General features: G+C 41.0%; 1 protein-coding gene across 1 annotated transcript in view; it reads right to left on the reverse strand.

Annotated features, from left to right (window-relative positions):
* Positions 1 to 3,216: 3,216 nt before the first annotated feature.
* Positions 3,217 to 20,165, reverse strand: part of sez6l (seizure related 6 homolog (mouse)-like) — a 44,542-nt gene continuing 27,593 nt past the window's right edge. Inside the window, exons 4-17 of the mRNA XM_030065979.1 lie at positions 18,756 to 18,951; positions 16,528 to 16,713; positions 15,600 to 15,771; positions 15,095 to 15,261; positions 14,745 to 14,939; positions 14,484 to 14,622; positions 13,185 to 13,381; positions 10,553 to 10,747; positions 8,252 to 8,443; positions 6,909 to 7,103; positions 6,629 to 6,664; positions 6,163 to 6,277; positions 5,427 to 5,532; positions 3,217 to 4,516 (exon numbers count right to left, since the gene is read on the reverse strand). Of these exons, the coding sequence (XP_029921839.1) occupies positions 4,487 to 4,516; positions 5,427 to 5,532; positions 6,163 to 6,277; positions 6,629 to 6,664; positions 6,909 to 7,103; positions 8,252 to 8,443; positions 10,553 to 10,747; positions 13,185 to 13,381; positions 14,484 to 14,622; positions 14,745 to 14,939; positions 15,095 to 15,261; positions 15,600 to 15,771; positions 16,528 to 16,713; positions 18,756 to 18,951 (2,121 nt within the window). The 3' untranslated portion in view covers positions 3,217 to 4,486. The remainder of the gene's footprint in view (positions 4,517 to 5,426; positions 5,533 to 6,162; positions 6,278 to 6,628; positions 6,665 to 6,908; positions 7,104 to 8,251; positions 8,444 to 10,552; positions 10,748 to 13,184; positions 13,382 to 14,483; positions 14,623 to 14,744; positions 14,940 to 15,094; positions 15,262 to 15,599; positions 15,772 to 16,527; positions 16,714 to 18,755; positions 18,952 to 20,165) is intronic.

Below are 20,165 nucleotides of genomic sequence, written 5' to 3' on the forward strand. Positions count from 1 at the left end.
ATTCTGTTGCTGCACTTGTTGTGAGTCTCCCTGAATAAAAGAATCAAGTAAATGCCTAAAATATGTACATAAATCCAATATATTTCTGGGCCTGAAAAAGCCTGTGGTTCACTGAGTGTTAAATATCATCAAGCATCTGGTTAAATGCTTATCAACAGTGGAATTGCAAGCCTCTGGAAATTGCTATCGTGGCAGGGTGCATAATCTCCTTATTAGCATTCATGATGGCAACAGAGGGAATCATTAGGACATCAAAATGGGTTGAGGGAAGGGAAACGCTGGAGGGCAGGATTTACCTCCCACCAATCAGGGCATATTATGATGACAACAGCAGACTATCCAAAAGTTGTGTGCCAAGTTGAATGCTTACCAAAAATGGATGCTTTGAGGAACGTGAAGGCGTGTGCAGAAAGAGGATTCACTTTTTACCGTGTGTGTGTGTGTGTGTGTGTGTGTGTGTGTGCGTGTGGTCACATATATTGGCAGCAAGATGACAATCTACTTTTTCTTTGAAAGTCCTCTAACTGGGCTTTGATGCTATCCATAAATGAACATCATTATTTTTATTATTTTTCATGATTTTTACAGGAAATCATATATAATTAGAATAAATTAATGGCATACCTCATTAACATACTGTTAAAGTGATCATTGTGTACTCATTGTGTTGGTTACTGAAAGGAACTTGTAGTTTAAATAGGATGACAGTAAAGTTTGTGATGGTGATGCTCAAATAATTATGGTGATGATAAAGTACAACAGACTATTATTAACAGATTATTGCTGTCTACTTTAGGAGGGCAATAAGGCCCGGATATCATCCATGGACGTATATGAAATTTGGACGAGGTACAGCAATATGGCCATTCATCAGAATGAACTCTGCTCACCCAGTGCATATCCGACATGGGGCCATGGATGTATAAGAAAAATAATAAATAAAGGCTCCTGCACCCCCTTAAATTTTGAATATTTGGCACTGCAGCCATTTTAAATAATCTGCCAAACAGGCCAACAAATCAGGGTGCATGCAAAATCAATTACCACCGGGCAGGAGGACCCGGTTTGTGAAATGCACTTCCATCTCTTATTTGACCTTATGTCTGTATGACTTGATGTAATGTTTAGGTTAATGAAAAAAAAAAAACCCTGCTAAATGGATTTGATTTGACCTTAACAGAGAGAGCACTTCATTTCACTTTTTAATAAGTTGTGTTTTATCACTGATTATACCTTCTCCCTGAATCAGGGCTCTGTGTGTGCTCATTTAGGATTAAAGGATAATACCAGGGATTTTACATGTTTGGCGTAATATCTACAAAATGTATACACTTCACATTTCTGCTAATCTTTTCCCAAAGCAAGTAGTTGTAGTTTAGAACTGTGATATCATTTTTCCTCCCTTTTACCCAGCCATTGGTTTCCTTTCATTCTACTACGATATGAAAATAAACTTGCAGAGACTTCAAACTTTCTTCACAACAGTATTCCACCATAATATCATCACTGTAATAATGTTGTCCACATTAATTTTCCTAATAGCAGCAGCACTGTTGTGTTTTGATAACTTGAAATTGGATGTAGTGAAACGGTCCCTCCCCTGGAAAGTAGTTCCTAAGGAAACATTTGCTTTATACAGCCAATTATCAGTTCTATGGTTCATTAACCGTGACAACTTTCTTAGCTGCAGAAGCAACTTTGATCAACCAAAAAACTGATTGTAGCTGAATTATCCAACAATTGCATACCTATCTATCAATATCTACCACTTTATCTCCCCATATTCATCCTCTCACATTAAACTACATGAGCTTTTAGGTGAGAACTGGCAGAAAAGGTTTTGTTTCACAAGTTTTGTTCCCTCCTTACACTTGTCTGAGGAGGACCGTGATCCAAACATTGCCCATACGTATGTTAACTATTAATAATACGAGAAATGTTAACTTTGCACAGCTAATATTCAGCTCCGTGGTTTATGAATGGTGACAACTTTGTTAAACTGAACATTATGTGGTGGGTGTTTCAACCAAAAATCCAATTTTGAAGATGGATTGATTTTGATTATATGTTGTGAAATCTTTAGCACTGCCACATGATTTGCAAAACGGTTTCTAGCTATGTAAAATGTGGGGAAATTGTAGTAAATAGGACAAACATTCAGAATCACTGAAGTCCTTTAAGGTTAGAGCTAAGGTTGTGTGGTTGTTATGGTGTGACTATGGGGTAGCTTCCTCCGCTGAAAGACTCAAGTGCCACCTGAGACTGTGAATTTAATTGCGGATTTGATTCAAAGGCTCTTTCTCTATTTCTGAAACTAAATTGTGATGAATAACACGGACTTACAAAAGTGAATGAAACTCGATTCAGCTGAAACTGAATGTCACCATTAGCACATACCGGGCAGAAGAGGAACCTGGCAAATCCTGCACCTTGTTGCTTAGAAATGGGTGTTTATGAATCGCTGCTTTGCAGTTTATAATGTTTTTAATTTCAGAATCCCCTCAACACATTAAGACATTTTTCTCACAGGAAAATGTGAGGCATGAGAGTAGAGCACTCACGACTTGATTTGCAACAAATATGCCTTTGCAAATCAAACCTACACAGTATTACTGAGACAACAATATTCTGGTGCTTTCAGATTGCTGTCAAGTTGATCAACAGCACACTAGAAATCCTTTCAGTCTCTATTAAGCCGATCAACCTGACAAACTGGCTGACATTCCCGCTGTCAACTAACTTGTCAGCTGAGAGAAGGCAAACAAAGCTGAACTTTTGGTGGTCTTCAACAACCAATCAGATTCCTGTATGAAGTCTTTTCCCCCACTGACATGATGACAGCTCTGTAAATAAATATTTCACCTCATGACAATTACATTTTACTATGTGATAACTGCAGCCTATTGGATTTGGATTACAATACAGTGTGTCAGCCAGTCACAAATTAATCAGTATAAAGTTGCTTGAGTTACTCTTTGATAAGAAAAAAAGTGCAGATATACATTACAAAATTAACATGAGAATGCATTGTTAATTATACTTCTCTGTGTGAGGAGCTTAGCCTAAACAAAGCTGTTGCAGCAAGAGACCAAAGGATTCAGGAATTGACAACAGCACATAGACTGATGTCAATAAAACTGCTCAGAATCCAAAAAAAACCCCACCTCTCAGCCAGACATTACGTGATAAATGAACTTAAAAACACACACACACATATTTAGAAAGATTCTTTTATAGTTTTTTTATTCAAGTTTTACCATTTATTTAGGGAAACTGTTAACATTTTTCTTCTTTTCTCATAATGAAAATGTACGTTTATCAATCTGCATAAAACATCACATTTACATCAAAATAAATACATCATCTGGGTGGGTTGATTGAGCTTGCACTTGAAGGTAGGTCAGTTACTACAGCTACGCTATTCAAATCACAACCTCCAGATCTGCAACAATGCCCCCCTCCCTTCCCTCCCAGCTGCTCCAGACCTGGGACTCTGTGGCCAGTCTATGACAGTCATCAATCTAACTACATGTGAGAAATAAGAAAACAGTAGTGCACTGACCCTAAGTCATGGATTTGAATACCACGGGACTACGGCTAAAACCAGAACTGGACCTGTTGGAGTATAAAGCCTTGAAAATGACTGCAGGCAGGAGGGACGGGGACAGGAGACAGCTCACATCCTGTGTCTGACTGACAAGGAAAATAATGAAGTAAATCATTGACCCCTATTTTCTCCCTGTAATTAGCATTTTGTGACATGAGAGGGTGACTTGGGCCAGTACAAGAGTGTGGATGTAAAAAAGAAAACAAAATCCATCCCCTCTACCTGCCAATTATCTCCAAGACCCAACCCAATAACCATCACCTCAGCATCTGTCTGCACGTCTCTCTCTTCTTGTCCTCTTTCATCTATGCTGAGGCACAGTCTTTGTCTGCTCTTCATGTTCACAATGATTTTTCACTAAATAGCTGACAAGTGAGAGACAATAAAAGTAACAAGTGCATCAACTCCCCCCATCCCGCATCACTCACACAACGCCCCGTCCCCAGTTCCTTCCCCTTCTCCCTTCCTGCCCTCTTTTCTGTCCCAGTCCACATTTTCTTCCTATCCATCTTCTCTCTTTCTCTCTCCCCTCGCATCCTCTTCATCTCTCTCCCCTCTATCCTCCATCTTATCTGTGCCCTCCTCCAGTCCCAGTGACACTGATCTACACAGGCTTATCACTGACCCCCTGCCTATTCTCTTCGCTCCTCATCCACTCCGCATTTCCTCTCCTATTCCCGTCACCTCTTTGCTCACGCTAGAAGCTGTCATGTCCAAGGACGAGGATCACTGTGTCTTGGCAGAAGGGGCTGGACATCATCTATCTGTATTTACATCACCTCCTCCTGGGAGGAACAGGAGGGCGGAGAGGATGAAGAGTTAGGATGGGCGGTCAGTCAGGGGGTCAGTCTTGGTTCAGAACTGTCATGGGGAGGCTTCTCATATCGATACCTCATATTCACGAGTGTCCTGCCGAGAATGAAGGCGAGCCAAGAGAGAGAGAGAGGGTGGGAAGGAGAGAGATAAATGTTTGAAATGCATTAGTATCACTGTGCCAACACAGCTGTATGTCCATAATTCTCAGTGAAGTGATAAGCTGACCAGTGATCATGGTATAACTGCTTATGCTAACTACCCAGCTCTTCTTCTATTTATTCCAAACAAGCTGCTGTTGCTGCTGCTGGAAAGTAAAATGCTTAAATGGAGGATTTTTCTCAGTGAACATCCTAGCCTGTATTTAGACGAGAAAATGTAAAAACTTTCATGAACTGGCAGTAAGATTGCCAGTGGAGAGTAGCAAAATCAAAATTTTAACAGACGATTACCTTACAGGGATGGTAAACACAATTACAAATAGGGATTTTCTTATTTAGTATTATTCTTAGTACAGTCTTCATCCACCAAGATTTGAGAGAAGTCAATAACTGTAACAAAACAGAGTTTTAAGAGCTGCATTCCCTATTGGACATACCCCTTAGGCTAGAAATGTAATGATTTTAAGACCGCCCAACTGCAGTGATAATACAAAATAATATATAATTAACAGTAGATTGGTAAAATAATTCGTGATGTGCCATGTTAACAAGTTAATAGTTACTGTTACTATTGTTTGTTGTGGCACACGATAGCAGCTGCAGTTGAAGAATCAGTCAAATGGAGGCAGGAGGAATAAAAACTGAGGTCGTGTTCTGAATTGATTGCTTCACTTTGAGTCAGGAGAAAACAACTGACAGGACTCTCTCTGCACAGACAGGACTTCAAATTCTCAGTTTCATGTTGAATTCTACACCCAATGATGACAATAAAAAACATTTTAATTAAAAAAATGCACAGTTCAGTTTACCATCCCTTTAAGGATCTGTACAAAAGGTGCACTCACCCCTCCTGTCTCATAGAGTGGGTTGTCAAATTCTGTCTCCACAGTGATCTGTCGGTAAGGATGGGGATAGATAAGAGGCAGCCTCAAGTTGGAGTGATATCGGCACCTAATGGATAAGATGACAAGAAATGAAAAAAATAAGAAAGTGTTACACACTTTAGTGAAGGTTCACAGGCAGATAGACAGCTACAATTTATGCCTGTAAAAGATGCCGTCATATTTTTTCCTCTGTGATCAGGAGGCCCTGAGGCATTAATGATGCAAGGAAGGAGTGAAGATAAGAGTGGGATTTCAGTCAGTGGATACCACTGTAGCACTCGGTGTTTGATTATAGGCCCTTTCCCACTGTGTGGTATCTATTTTACTCGTCTGAGCTCAACCTGCTTTTGCTGGTTTTCCACGAGGGAAATAGCTTCTAGTACTGGTTAATATTTTTGGAATCATCTCCATTCAGGCTCCAAGCGAGCTGAGCAGATATTAAAAGATGACATGAAATGCTGCAGATCATTGATTAGTCAGACTGAAATTGAACAGTGAAGCCCTGTCGATGGCTGTTTACAAACAATAAATACCAAAACAAGACTTGCAAAACTTGTGTCATATTTGATAATCTATCCAAAAATCCAGAAAAGTAAAAATCCAGAAACAAAATCCAGAAAAGCACACAGTGAGTACTTGATACAAATATCATGCATTATGGGTGAAGCTTTTTAAAGGGGAGAAGGGAAGTGTTTACCGTGTGACGTAGACATAAGCCCCTCCCAGCAACACAGATAGCAAAAGGACCAGGATGAAGATGGCCAGAGCTATGTTCCCTCCATCCAGACTGGAGCCTGCAGTGGCCTCTGCAACTGATAGACAATATAAATGGAAGCAAAATGAATTAAAGCCATATATCCATTTGACACAAAAAGAAAAGCCCTATGAGACCTGGAAAAGGACATACTGTGTGGTCTAGGATGCTACATGGAAACAAATGACCAAAAAACAAAGGTGGATTGACATATGTACACAGTAGGAATGGTCTAACAGGCAGACAAGTGCTGATGCAAGCAGAGCAGACAGTGAGAGATGAAAGTGCTTTTTATTCCTAGCCTGTGTGATGGTTTGTTGGGGTTGTTGTCAGACTACAAGACAGATTGTATGGACGTTAACCCCACAGCACCAGAGCAGAGCTCTCATACCAACATACACAAACTCACCTTCCAAAGCATGGTTGCCAAAGCAGTCATGGTTGGCTGCAAGACATCATTCTGTCAGTCAGTGCATATGAAAATTTGAATTAGGAGTTTCTATCTGTAATACCCAAACGTGGCTGCCTCGAATTGCATGCATTGGGCACATTCAATCTGTATCAAGAAGCAATGAGCAAAATATACCTTCAATAAGACTCTCTACATGCATAAATCCAAAGGTATGCAGAAACGAGGAGTGCTCCATTCCACAAGTACAGTAAAGAACCCGAATTTGCACAAGTCTCACCCCTGCAGAGTGGAAGCGGGCCGCTCCAGAAGGACGGGTTTCCAAGGATGCATTTAATTGCAACCTCTCCAATGAGCTCGTAACCTTGGTAACAGACAAAGGTGAGTGACTCGCCAGGCAGGTAAAGCCGCTTGGACAGTATCTGGTAGCCATTGTCAGGGAGGCCGGGGTTCTCACAGGAAACCGAGTCCTCAGCTAGATAGAAGGAGGGAATAAAGGAAAAGATGGATGAATTCAGTTGAGTTTCTGGAAATGAATAAGAGGGTTTTGCGTCAAAGCTCGCCTGACAGATTTGACAGGCTCAGGCTAAGGTGACATGACTCATGGATAATCTCCGCCCACTCCTCCAGGTGGCTGAGAGCTGATTGGTATGGTGCATTAGCATCACATTTACATATCAAACACTTCACATAAACATTAATAACCCTGAAAACACACACAAACACACTCAACATGCACACGGACACATGCTCGCGCACACACGTACAGCTACAGTGCCGAAATGAGAATGCACGGGGAGGAAGCACCGTCTCTCACGTGCACAGACACCGGGATTGGTGTCAGCAGAAGAAAAAGAGTGCCGGGCCCTGTTAAGTCCTCTTTGCAAGAAATCACACAAACCCACTCATGTCAGATTGCACAGCAACAGGAAATGACACTGAAAAGAGCTTCTCGTCTCCAGTTTACTGCTGTGTGAAATTGTCTGTCCTTCTGACAGGTTTCTGAAATCACAGGGCTGGAAAATTAACTGCTAACCCAGAGGACCCTTACAGCCAATAATTTTGTTAAAATAACTACAGGCATTTCCTGTTATGTACAGGCAGTAAACATATCACGCCTGGTGTTGTTTCCATTAGCAAATTGCTCATCCACTACTCCAGTTGCTCTAGGAAAGAGGCTAATTTGGACTTAAATTTCCCCTTTAGTTGTTGCAAAGTTAGAATTTTTTTTCCATATTGCACAGTATGCATGTCCATCCATATTGTTTATCTGTTGGTTGCAGCTTCATTGAAGCTACATCACATTTTTAAATGTGATGTAGTGAAATATTCAAAGCCATGGCTGCAGCATTACATCAGACAGAAAATATATACATGTCTTGTGCATCATTTTATACACATTATCCTGTAATTCAGCAGAACATATTTGGTATCTTTGGAAACCTTGGGATCTCAGCTAGAATTAAAATTAAGTATGGTGGATCTGAATGAAGCTCAACAGCCCAACACTGACAAAACCACCAGTGGGAGCATCAGCATTGAAGAGCTTAAACCTTGTTCTTGTACAAATCTGTGGACAAAATGTTTCTTCCAGACCCATCTCACAAATATGTTACTACTCACAAACACAGTGAGGGAGACGAGATGTCCACACAGGAGTCCCTGGCTCACGGCCGTAGCAGGTGAGAGTGGCTCCGCCCTGCAAGATGAAGCCAGGGTTGCAGCTGTACTGAATGGTTGTCCCTACAAGGAGCTTTGGGTCCGACAGAGACCTGGTGGAGTGCTCCACGTGGCCTGGGTCTGAACAGTACATTACTGAAACCAGATGAGGGCAGAAGAATATATGAGAGCAGAGAACATGACCAGTCTATAACACCAAGGTCTATAACATCTACAACAACAGAGCTCGAGACTACTTAAATAACTATTTCCACAGAGATTTCAGACCAGAGCAAGTATCACTGACTTATCCTTGCCTAGGTTTAAGGTAAACATTGTTTTAAGCGCAGTCTATGGAGTTTCAAATGGGAGGGCACACCACTTTGTCTGCTATGGTTAAGAATGAGGCTGATGAAGGCTAAAACTAGGGCTAGGCATAAACCGATTAAAAAGATAAGAATTTATGATTTAAATTTAATGAGCTAAATTGTAAAATTGAGATTCTGACTATGTTACAATGTTATAGAAGAAGCTGAGCACTCGGTTAATCCATGTATTTATCTACACAATTACCAGTCACATGATCATGCCTGCAAAGATTCCCATCTTTTAGTTGTTGTAATTGGGGAAAAACAAGAGAAAACCTAGATTAAAATCATAAATTGTGAAAAGTTCGAAAAAAAAATCAAGATTTTATTTCTTGCCCATGTCGGCCAGCTCTAAATAAAACCCCTCAGGTTCATGCCATGATTAATCATCCATGTGATATATTTAGACGCCTGTCTTGAATTTAATGTTTTGGTGTCACTTGTACACAAAAACAAAAAATGGCGCAATGAGCACTTACCACAAGTTACCACAGTTACCACAACATAACAAAGTGACGTGGCCTACCCATTGAAACTGCACAGTTTGCCTTTAAATATTAATTTGGAACGCCATTGCACATCAAGAGGACTGTCAACCTACATCACTTCAAGAAAAAGGTCAAAATCTGGCTCATAGAAAATTTAGAATTATAAGAGTACAAATTTATCAATAAATAATGCATGTCTCTAGTCACTATTTTGGTTTTATTATATTATTTATGGTTATTTTTTCCATACATGTAATGATGCAATAATTTATCATTAATTTTATCATTTAAAATTGTGAAGTTTGCGGATGACACTACCATCATCGGCCAGATCTCCAACAATGATGAGTTTTCATATCGGGAGGAAATCAACCATCTTGCAGAATGGTGCACAGGAAACAACCTACTGCTCAACGTCAGCAAAACCAAAGAGCTGATAGTTGATTTTAGAAAAAAGGAGGCAAAGACACACAACCCTGTTTACATCAATGGAGCTGAGGTGGAGAAAGTGAGCAGTTTTAAGTTCCTGGGAATCAACATAACAGAGAACCTGTCATGGACTTCACATATTTCTGCCCTGGCTAAAAAAGCTCAGAAACGGCTATATTTCTTAAGGAAACTTAAGAAAGTGAAATTCCCACGCCAAGTTCTTGTCAACTTCTACAAAGGAGCGATTGAAAGCATCCTGACTGGAAACATCACAAACTGGCATGGGATGTGCACGGCCCAGGACAGGAAGACTCTGCAACAAGTGATTAAAACTGCCCAAAACATCATTGGCACCCATCTACCAAGCCTCAGTGATATCGGGGAGGTGAGGTGCCTGCGCAGAGCCAAAAGGATCCTAAAAGACAACACCCACCCCAGCCACAGCCTGTTCACCCTGCTGCCATCAGGCAAAAGATACAGAAGTATCCGCTGCCGTACCACCAGACTACAGAGCAGCTTCTTCCCTCAGGCTGTGAGACTACTTAATGCACCATCTGCACGCCTCCATGTTTAATAATTTTATTTTTTTATACAATCAATTAATCAATCAAGAGGGAACCACATTTTAATTTCATTATTCAACGTGTTGTATAATGACCAACAAACTTCCTTGTATCCTTGTATCATTATGCACTGCTGAAGAAGTATCTTACAAATTATAAATTATAGAAATAATTACCCCATAATGCATGATTTTTGTAACAAGCACTGACCATGTGCTGTCTTCAGTCCCTGACAAAGAAAGTTTTAATACCTGCAAGCTTGCATGGCAAACTTTTGATAACTTTACTATGGCATTCTTGACAATGTATGTGAGATATTGTAAACACACACAGATACACACACACACACACACACACACACACACACACACACACACACAAAGCCACAGGTAGATGTATGTGGTATCTGGAACTCACTTTTCTCACAGAAGGGAGGCTGGGTGCTCCAGGAGAGGTCTAGCTGGCAGGTCAGGGTCTCTCGTCCCACTAAATCATAACCAGGATCACACTGGTAGGTGATGCGCGCCCCTCGCACCAGAGCAGCATGGGATGTTGTCTTCCAGCCATTCTGGATCTCAGGCAGGTCAGGACAAGAGTCATTACGGGACACCTCTGTTTGGACCGAGCAGAGAAATCAAAGGAGTTTGATTAATGGTTCCATTATACTGGTGCCATGGCCAGTGGCCCAGACAGGTCTACAGTGGTTCAATTGGCCAAGAGGGAAACTGAAAGCATTTTCTTCTTTTTCGCAGTAATTACCTGGGAAGAAGAGGGTTCAGCAGCAAAACAACAAGACAAATAGCCCAACATTTGATTTTGACAGAGTACCTCTGTGATTGATCCACATGAAGGAATGCATCTCAGCAGGGAAGACTGATGGATTGATTGTGTGATTATCTGATCATGTGGCAGACTGTGATATGTTGAGCAGTCTTCAAATCTCGCCTCTACAGTGTATGATACAGCGACAGTTTGCCATGGAAACTGTGGCATGGAAAAACAGGATTATTTTATTCCACCCCGCACATGAAACAGTTCTCAAGAAGATCATTAGTCTGCTATTCACCTCTCACAGTTTGTGGGGTTTTCTACCTGTGAAATAAAATGCTTTTTTTCAGTTGTTTTATACATTCTTCATTTGTCCTTTGTGTTTTGTTTATATGTTGTTATTACTTTAAAGTACGACATGTAATAATCTGCCTGCTCAAACTTGCAAAAAACAGCTTGGGGGTGTTCACAAGTGTTGTTGATCAATACCAGTTAATCCACTGCAATGGCTGCTGAGATTTCCAGCTTTGAAAATAGCTTTTGCTGTGTGAGCTAAGATAGCGATAGCGATTAACAAGACACTGCAACTACTTTGTCTTTCATGCTCAACCTCCATGACCACTGTGACTTGATGCATATTCAACATGTATGTGTGTGAAATGTATCTTTGCCCTGTATACTATGGTTGTTCCTTGACTTGATACTTCTTACAGCTCTTTTTAAACATTTCTAACTCCATGTGCTGACATAAGTTGTGTTGTGGTATAAAAATAAAGCCTCTATGATAAATCAAATACTACTGAGCACAAAATTGAGTCTGTATACAGACATGCATGGCAACAGCCACTAGATGGTACTAAAACATCATAAAATTACAGTGTGCCTTTAAATATAGCGTATTTCTAAAAGCATTCTGTTTTAGGTTTTCATTTCATGTTTATTTCATTGGCTTTATCCTTATGGACTTCAACTTCTTTTGCCTTAGAGTGAACTGGAGTGCACATAGTGATTTTGTTCAAATCTAAAGAAATCATAGGACAATCCACACCATTAGCATTACTGAAAATGAATCAGATTAACATCACTTTTATTTTATTGTACGTCAAGTAATCTGTGCTTTGACACGGGATCTATGTATCTGATTTTCCCACTTTTATGGTCATGCAGTTTTTAACAAATTTGTTGCACTGTGGATGCTGATGTAAGTGCAGAGAAACACCAAAACAAATGCCTTGGTCAGCCTCAGTATCCACCAGTGTCTTAATGAGAATGCAGCACATTAAATAAACCTGACCCCGGACAAAGACAGAAAAAAATCAATTAGAGTTCAGGGAGAAATATGAATCCTACTGGGACTTAGAGAAAATGACTAGCATGTGTGTGTGTGTGTGTGTGTGTGTGTGTGTGTTTGTGTGTGTGTGTGTGTGTGTGTGTGTGTGTGTGTGTGTGTGTGTGTGTGTGTGATTTTGTCATGTTGTGTAGTGTAATGATTGATCAGGTAGTATGCAGCATGGCAGTACACAGTAGGTAATAAGTCCACAGGGATTTGTAAGTTGAAGTTCCTGGATCATTTATTCATTGTCTATTGACTTGGCTCTCTCCCTCCATGCAAACTATAAGGGGGCTGGATGTGTGAGTTGTGTAATTTATTCTGAGCACATACACACACATACACACACACACACGCACACATGCATAATCAAAGAGGGTATGTATTCATGTTGCATCTACCTGATTTACTCCTCGGGGAGACATGCGAGTGTGTAGGGAGGGCAACTGGTGAATTGGACGGTGTACATTTCAATGCCGTTATAAATTGGTGTCAGGTGTTGGATCTGGAAAGCATTGCAAATTACTGTGTATAATGCGAGTGTGTGCGTATGTGCGTGGTTGTTTGAGAAACTCTAAGCGTGTGTGTGTGTGTGTGTGTGTGTAGACAAAGGCCCTTGTGAGATGGTGAAACAAATACGATGTGATTGAATAAGGGCAGAGGAAAAGGAATGGAAAGACAAGGCAAGGGAAGGGAAGAGAGGAGAGAAATGAGATGAGGGAAACAATGGAAGAGGAAAAATGGAGTGGACAACTTGAGGAGAAAGCAATATAACAGTGAACTGAAAAAAAAAAAAACTGGCTAAAAAAAATTCTTTCCAAATCTTCATCATTCATACTTTCATATTTTCCTCCCATGTCTCTGTGTTTACACACATCTCTACATCAGGCTGGTGTATCCCTAGAGTGTGATTTTGATCTATAGTGGAGCTTAAACCCAATTAACTCTCACCCATGTAGCTGATGATGAAGCCCTCTCCCTTGCCGAAGACGAGCCCCGCGGGGTCGGAGTGGAAGGTGACTGTCAGGTCAGGGGTTGTGGAGGAAAGCTTGAAGGGACTGCTTCCTCCAACATATTGTCCCAGGATACGGGTGGTAACCTCGTCACCATCGATAATGGTCAGCATATCACTATCACTGATGTTCAGTCTGACGACAGAAGAACAAACAGGGAAAGACAGAGATACACACACACACACACACACACACACACACACACACACACACACACACACACACACAGACACACACACACACGGCCAGTGGTATTAGATCAGGACATATTATGGTGAGTCAGTGTATGGTCATGTTGACAGATGACTGTGTGGGAGACAGGATGACCTGAAAGGCTAAATGCTTTATACATCTAGAGGCACAGTTGGTAAACACTGTCATGTTTTAATTGCTCTCCAGCCTTTTTTTTTTTTTCATCACACCACAGAGGCTTTTTAAAGATACACTTTGCAAGATATCTTTGAATATGAATATGAAATATTCCTGATATTTTATTAAATAGACCATGCCAATGATTTTGCATGTTTAACCTAATATCTACAAAATGCATGTACTTGTGTTTCTGCTAATCCTTTCCCAATGCAAGTAGTCTTAATTGAGAACTCTGATATAATTTTTCCTACCTTTTATCCAGCCATTGGTTTCCATTCATTCCACTACAACATGAAAATAAACTTTCAAAGACTTTGCTTTACGCAGAAAATTATCAGTCATGTGGTTTATGAATGGTGATGACTTTATTAGCTGCAGAAGCAGGACATTATAAGATGGACGTTTCAACCAAAACTTCACATTTGTAAATGGAGGGATATTAATTATATGTAATGAAATCTTTAATTCCACCACATGATTTGTGAATTTTGTTTGTTGCAATATGAAATGTGGGGCAATTGTAGGAAATGGGCCAAAGATCCCTGGAAATCACTGGTATGAAATGGGAAGAGATTAGTGCTAGAGCAGATCGTATTTTAGCATGAATTTGAATTTGATACACTCATCAATCAGTGGTTCAGTATTTTCAAAGCTCTGAAGTTGAAACAGTGAGAAGCACCTGATGATTACAATGCATGTAATCCTCAGCCAGTTCCCTTCATGTATAGCACATTTCAAGTATATCTGACATCCGATTACATCAGTGGGAAGCAAAAGGCAGAATACTGTGTGTGTGTGTGTGTGTGTGTGTGTGTGTGTGTGTGTGTGTGTGTGTGTGTGTGGGAAGGGGCTGTTTTTTTCTCACAGCTGAACGTCGAGCAGCACCCGCTTGTCCTCCCCTACATGTATCCTCCAGCTGCAGTCCTCTCCTTCTCCATACCACTCTGGCCAGTTTGGAGACAGAATAACTCCTCCTGGACCAGCCAGGTCACCTCCGCACTGTGCTGAAGTGAGAAATAAGTGAAGAAAGAAGAGAGAGAAGTTGCAAAAGATGCCATTACATTTAGGACAGCACTCAAGAAAAAAGCACTTTTTCCACCTTTACGCCCTCAGCGTCCAGTCATACCTTTGCATAGTGGCTCTGTGTCATTCCAGTATGGATCCCTAGCATTAATGCACTCAATAACAGGGGGGCCTTGCTCGAGAGAGTGGCCAGGGTCACAGCTAAACTGGACCACAGCTCCGACTCCATAGGATGGGTCAGAGGTGCTGAAGTTTCCATTTTGCAGGTACGGCTCGTAGCAATGGCCACGTTCAAAAGCTGCAGCATGAAGGAGCCAGGAAAAAGAACAAAAGACTCAAATCACATGAAACTAATGATAAAAATGTGCTATTAGAGGAGCTATACATCTATATGGAATTTTTAAATAGATATGCATACATGCTATACTTTGTGATTAGATCTAGTTTTTGTACCTTCGTAGCGGATGTTGAAACCTGTGTTGTGGTTGGGCTGATCAGTGATGAATTGGACCCTTACAGCTGGACCTTCACTGATCACTCCCTCAAATGGTATTTGTCCACCCCGACCAGAGTCAAACAGCACCACAGAGCCAGCATCCAGACCGCTCCACAGCACCAGCCTGCAGGCAGGGAAGGAGTGGGTTTGGGCAAGTGTGCATGTTTGTGTTTTGTGTGTGTGTGTGTGTGTGTACAGGTAGTTGCCACAAAACACAGCAGTGTCCACTTCTGTGCCATGGAAAAGTCTGCAGGTTTTCAGTCCAACAAAGCACCGCAGCTGCAGATTAGTTCCCCCTCAGTGGTTGAAAATGATAATCAGTGAAATCAGCTGCTGTGGTGTTTGGATGAAACAAAAATCTGCAGACACTTCCATGGCACAGAACAGAACACCACTGGCTTGAAGGGAACACTGAAACACCCCATAACACTCTCACACACACACACACAAAGGTATACCTACCTGTCAGTGGGTCCCAAGGCCAGTCTCTCCAGGTGGAGATGCAGCCTCTGGCCTTTTGGTGCCTCCAGGGACCAGGAGCAGGAGCGGTCCTGGGTGGCATTAGGCCCGTGGTGGGGAGAGGGGGACAGTACCCTCCCTACTGTGGCATTCCTCACAGAGCCCCCGCAAAGAGCTGCAGAGAAGAGCATTTAAAGGCAAGATATTCTTCTGTTTCATTCACGTCTTTGGAACACAAAGTAACAGAAAAGAGAGGGCTGTCACAGTGTGCAACAAAACTATAGCTTGATTTATCAAAGTTCAGTATACGCTGTGACTGAGCAGGTTTACAGTAAGTGTTAAATGCTCCAGATGATTCATCTTACAATAAGATAGATAACAAATTTTAAGAACACAAGGACTAGATGGTTTGAGGAAGACCCTGTGTGGATAAAACTTGTGTTCTTTATTTAGTGTTATCGCAAAGATATATAGCACAAAAAGTAAAAACACTCAATTCAGTTCACTTCAATTCATTTGTATTTGTTCATATATACAGTATTAGATCAAGTACTTATAATTAAATGCTGAATAAGATGGGCCTCAGCACATTTTTGTGGCCTGCTGTCTTTCTTCACCCATGACCAAACGGCCCACAAGGTTGTGTGATATTCTGTTATGTTTGAGTCTGTGGTTTCTCTTCCTTTGAGGAGTTAATTAGTCTAAAAAACAATACATATCTGTTTGACTTCAAGGACAATGGGTGTGATCTGATCAATAATATTTTGCATTCATTTGATTTTGCAACATAAAATATGTTTATACTCTGAACTATTTTTGCTCAGTAACTTTAGCTAGCAAAACTATATTTCTCTTGAGGGATATTTCGTAGAAGTTAACTTCCTGAGGTAAGTGGGTAAGTGGTAACTTCTATAACCATGGTAACGCTCACCCCTGCAGGTGGGCTCCTTGGCACTCCACACGGGCAGGGAGGCGTTGAGGCAGGTGAGCAGCGGCTCTCCTTGCAAGTGGTAGCCCATGTGGCAGTGGAAGCGGGCGATGCCTCCGGGCAGCAGGTCCAACACAGACACCTCACCGAAGTGAGGCCTCCTCGGCATGGCACAGCTCAGCCTGAAAACTGCACACACACACACACACACACACACGCACACGCACACGCACACGCACACGCACACACACACACACACACACACACACACACACACACACACATAACACAAACATCAGGGAGGAACTTTGTGAGTGTGCATATTATGGCTACAAATAAGTTTCAAATAATTACACAAAGCACTACAACTAGTAATACTAACTAGTATTATTTTAAGAACTGTCTACCATTATTACTAATACTGCGACTATTACTACTACTGCTGCTAGTACAGCCACTACTATTTCAACTACTATTACTAGAGCAACTATTCATATTATAACTATTATTGCTACCACCAGTACTTCTATTTTTCTGTCTTTCTATTCTATTCTATTCTATTCTATTCTATTCTATTCTATTCTATTCTATTCTATTCTATCTTCCTGTTTCCCAGTGGTGATGTAAAGGGATTAGATGGGTGAGATTAAAGGCCCAGGTGGATCTTTCACTCTGATGCTTCCCTGTCTTTAGTCTCTGTCACATCCACTTTAACCAGGCATACACAAACACACACGCACACGCACACACACACACACACACACACACACACACATGCACACATGCACACACAGAAACTAGATCTAGCTAAGTGTCACATTGATGATACTCACACACAGATGCATATACACACCTACATGAGCGCATGCACACAAACACACACACCCACACACACACACACATGCATGCACACATGCACACACAGTCATAGAAACATACACACACTGTGCAAACTCCCATATTCTCAGCCTCCTAATGAGATGAGAGCCAATTAATCAGAGCTCTAATCAGCTAATTCACACGACAGATCCAATCACCATGCTAAGTGATTAGATGAAAAGATTTCTGATTATGCAATTAACATGTATACAAAGTACAAACAGCCCCTTAGGTCCTAATGAAGAACTCAAAATTATCAAATTTGTACAGCTTATTTATATGTTTCAGGCAGCGCTTAAGTGTGTCTACACGTGTCTGAATGTGTGTACATACATATATGTGTGTGTGTGTGTGTGTGTGTGTAGCACTAGGTAATTTGAGGGGATGAGGTGGGATGCCAACTCAATTGTTAGCAAAATGACCAAAATGCAACCTCCTTGTTAACCTTCTATCTCCCAGCAGAGAGTCTGGGGGCAAAGGGGTTGTTTTTAGTTGGATATGTTAGCCTCATCCACCAGACTCATGGATCCTTTATCTAGCTGAGGTTTCTGCAAGTTAAACTCTACAGCCCTGACCACAGCTCTGAAATAGCAGTAGGCAAACTGTGCTGGGTATTGATAAATTCATGGTGCTGTCCGTGGTGCTGAAGTAGCAGATTTGTATTTATGCCTTTATCTCTCAGTCCCACCCTTCTGTCAGTTTTGTCTTGGACTTATAATATTGTCTAAACTATATACTAAGTATACTAATTTCTATATTATCTTGTATCCTATATACTCTCTAGAGTAGTGTTACCTTCATGACCAAAGTGACAAATAGCAGCTCGTTGTCATGGAAGAGCAAGAGGATCACAGAGACACACTATTGCCTGTAGTACTGCTTTAATATTTCTATGATCATTGAGTAGCATCTGTGCTGCTGAAAATGTACCCCAGATCAAATCACCTTCATGACAAAATATTGTATGGTAGACATAATTACAGATATAATTTTACTAGAAGATGCTTGGTGGAACCTGGGAATGCACCGATAATGACTGAGGAAATTAACCTGCACTGACTGCAGTGCACTCACCTGCTACAAATACATACTGTAAGTCAAGGTACAGTTTACACCATCAAAACTACAGTGTGTTTTGAAAAGCAAGAATTATTAAAATACTGTTGTCCTTATTCAGTAAAAGAATAGGCCTACACAAAATATGTATTTAGCCTAATAGCATTTCTATTTAAACTAAATTATGATCGCAATTATAATATCATGTGGTTGGTGGTGTGGGAGCAGGGCTACCACACCACCAACCATCCCCCCCGTTAAAAAATAACAAATTGCCTACTAGTGTGCAGACTCACTCTGATAGTGTAGCTGGAAGATGCCCATGCTTCCCTCCAGAGCCGAGCGGTAGTATACAGACAGGGTGTTGGTGGGGCTGCGAATCACCTGGCCTTCAACCAGAAGCGTCTGGTTGGCCAGGACCAGCAGGGCACCGCTCTCATCCACACCTCTGATAGACAGCTGCTCGCCCTCAGACAGGTTTACACTCTTTACCTGAACACACAGGGAAACAATGCACCATCTGAGAGATGAAAAACTAAGCAAAATATACTCCAAGTTTAGTCTTCATAAGCTTCTCCCTTTATTAGTCCCTTCAGGATTTTATGTTTTTTTTTTTTTGTTTTTTTTGTTCCCAAAAGTGCTTGATTCGATAAATTTAGTGATTCAGTGATGCAGTGTCATGGGTGTTTTTTGCAGGGTTGGTACAAGTAAAGAAAAAAAAGCAATTAAGTGAAATGGGACTGAAATTGCAAGAGATACCAAAATGGGGTTTTTATAATTGCTTCCTATTAAGAAAGAGTGATAAATAATCATGCTCTGATAAGCATACAGCATATTACAGAAACTATTAGAAATGCTTAGGGTGCTCTCGTTCTTTCATTTTCACAAGAAACAAAAACGTCTCAGAGCTGCTGTGCGGCAAAGGAAGGCACAGTGCTTGGACTCTTTTCTTAATAAATTGGTCAACACCTTCAAGTGAATATCAACACAGAAGGACTATAAAACTGTGCACTGCTGAGGCTGCACAGCTTGTCATGTGGCAAATACCAGGCAAAAGAAACAAAAGCTCATGATAAATGGAACCTATTCTAATTAAGGTTAAAGAGCCGTACCAGTGATTTTGCATGTTTAGCTTAATATCTACAAAATGCTTCTACTTCACACTTCTGCTAATCTTTTCCTAAACAAAGCATATTTCAGAAAGACAATATGTATTTTTTTATTTTTTTTGTCCAGCCATTGGTTTCCATTCATTCCACTACAATATGAAAATGAACTTCAAACTTTCTTTACACCAGTATTCCATCACTGCAATAAAATTGTCTGCATTAGTTTTCCTAAAAGCAGCAGCACTGTTGTGTTCATCTGCAACTCATTGCCCTCTATTTCCTTCCTCTCAAAAGCTCCACTGTTGACTTGCTGTTTCTAGTTCAACACCAAGATAGACTTGACATAGTTTGTATCATGTGGCCAGAAATGTCAGTGTGAAATTTAACTCCAGCAGCAACAGTGTGTGGAAAACAATAGGTGTGACACCAGCAGCGGGCACTGGGAGGCAGAATGAGCTCTGGGATTAGAAGAATCCCATGTTTACAACACGGCAGCACACAACAGTCTCAGCACCATCTTACTACACCCGACGTGCGCTCACGAGTAAGTTTGCTAACAGCGAGACTGTGACGGCTCTCACAGCCTATTTGTGTGGA

This window comes from Myripristis murdjan, chromosome 12 (genome assembly GCF_902150065.1).
Source record: "Myripristis murdjan chromosome 12, fMyrMur1.1, whole genome shotgun sequence".
In the NCBI taxonomy this organism is placed as follows: domain Eukaryota; kingdom Metazoa; phylum Chordata; class Actinopteri; order Holocentriformes; family Holocentridae; genus Myripristis; species Myripristis murdjan.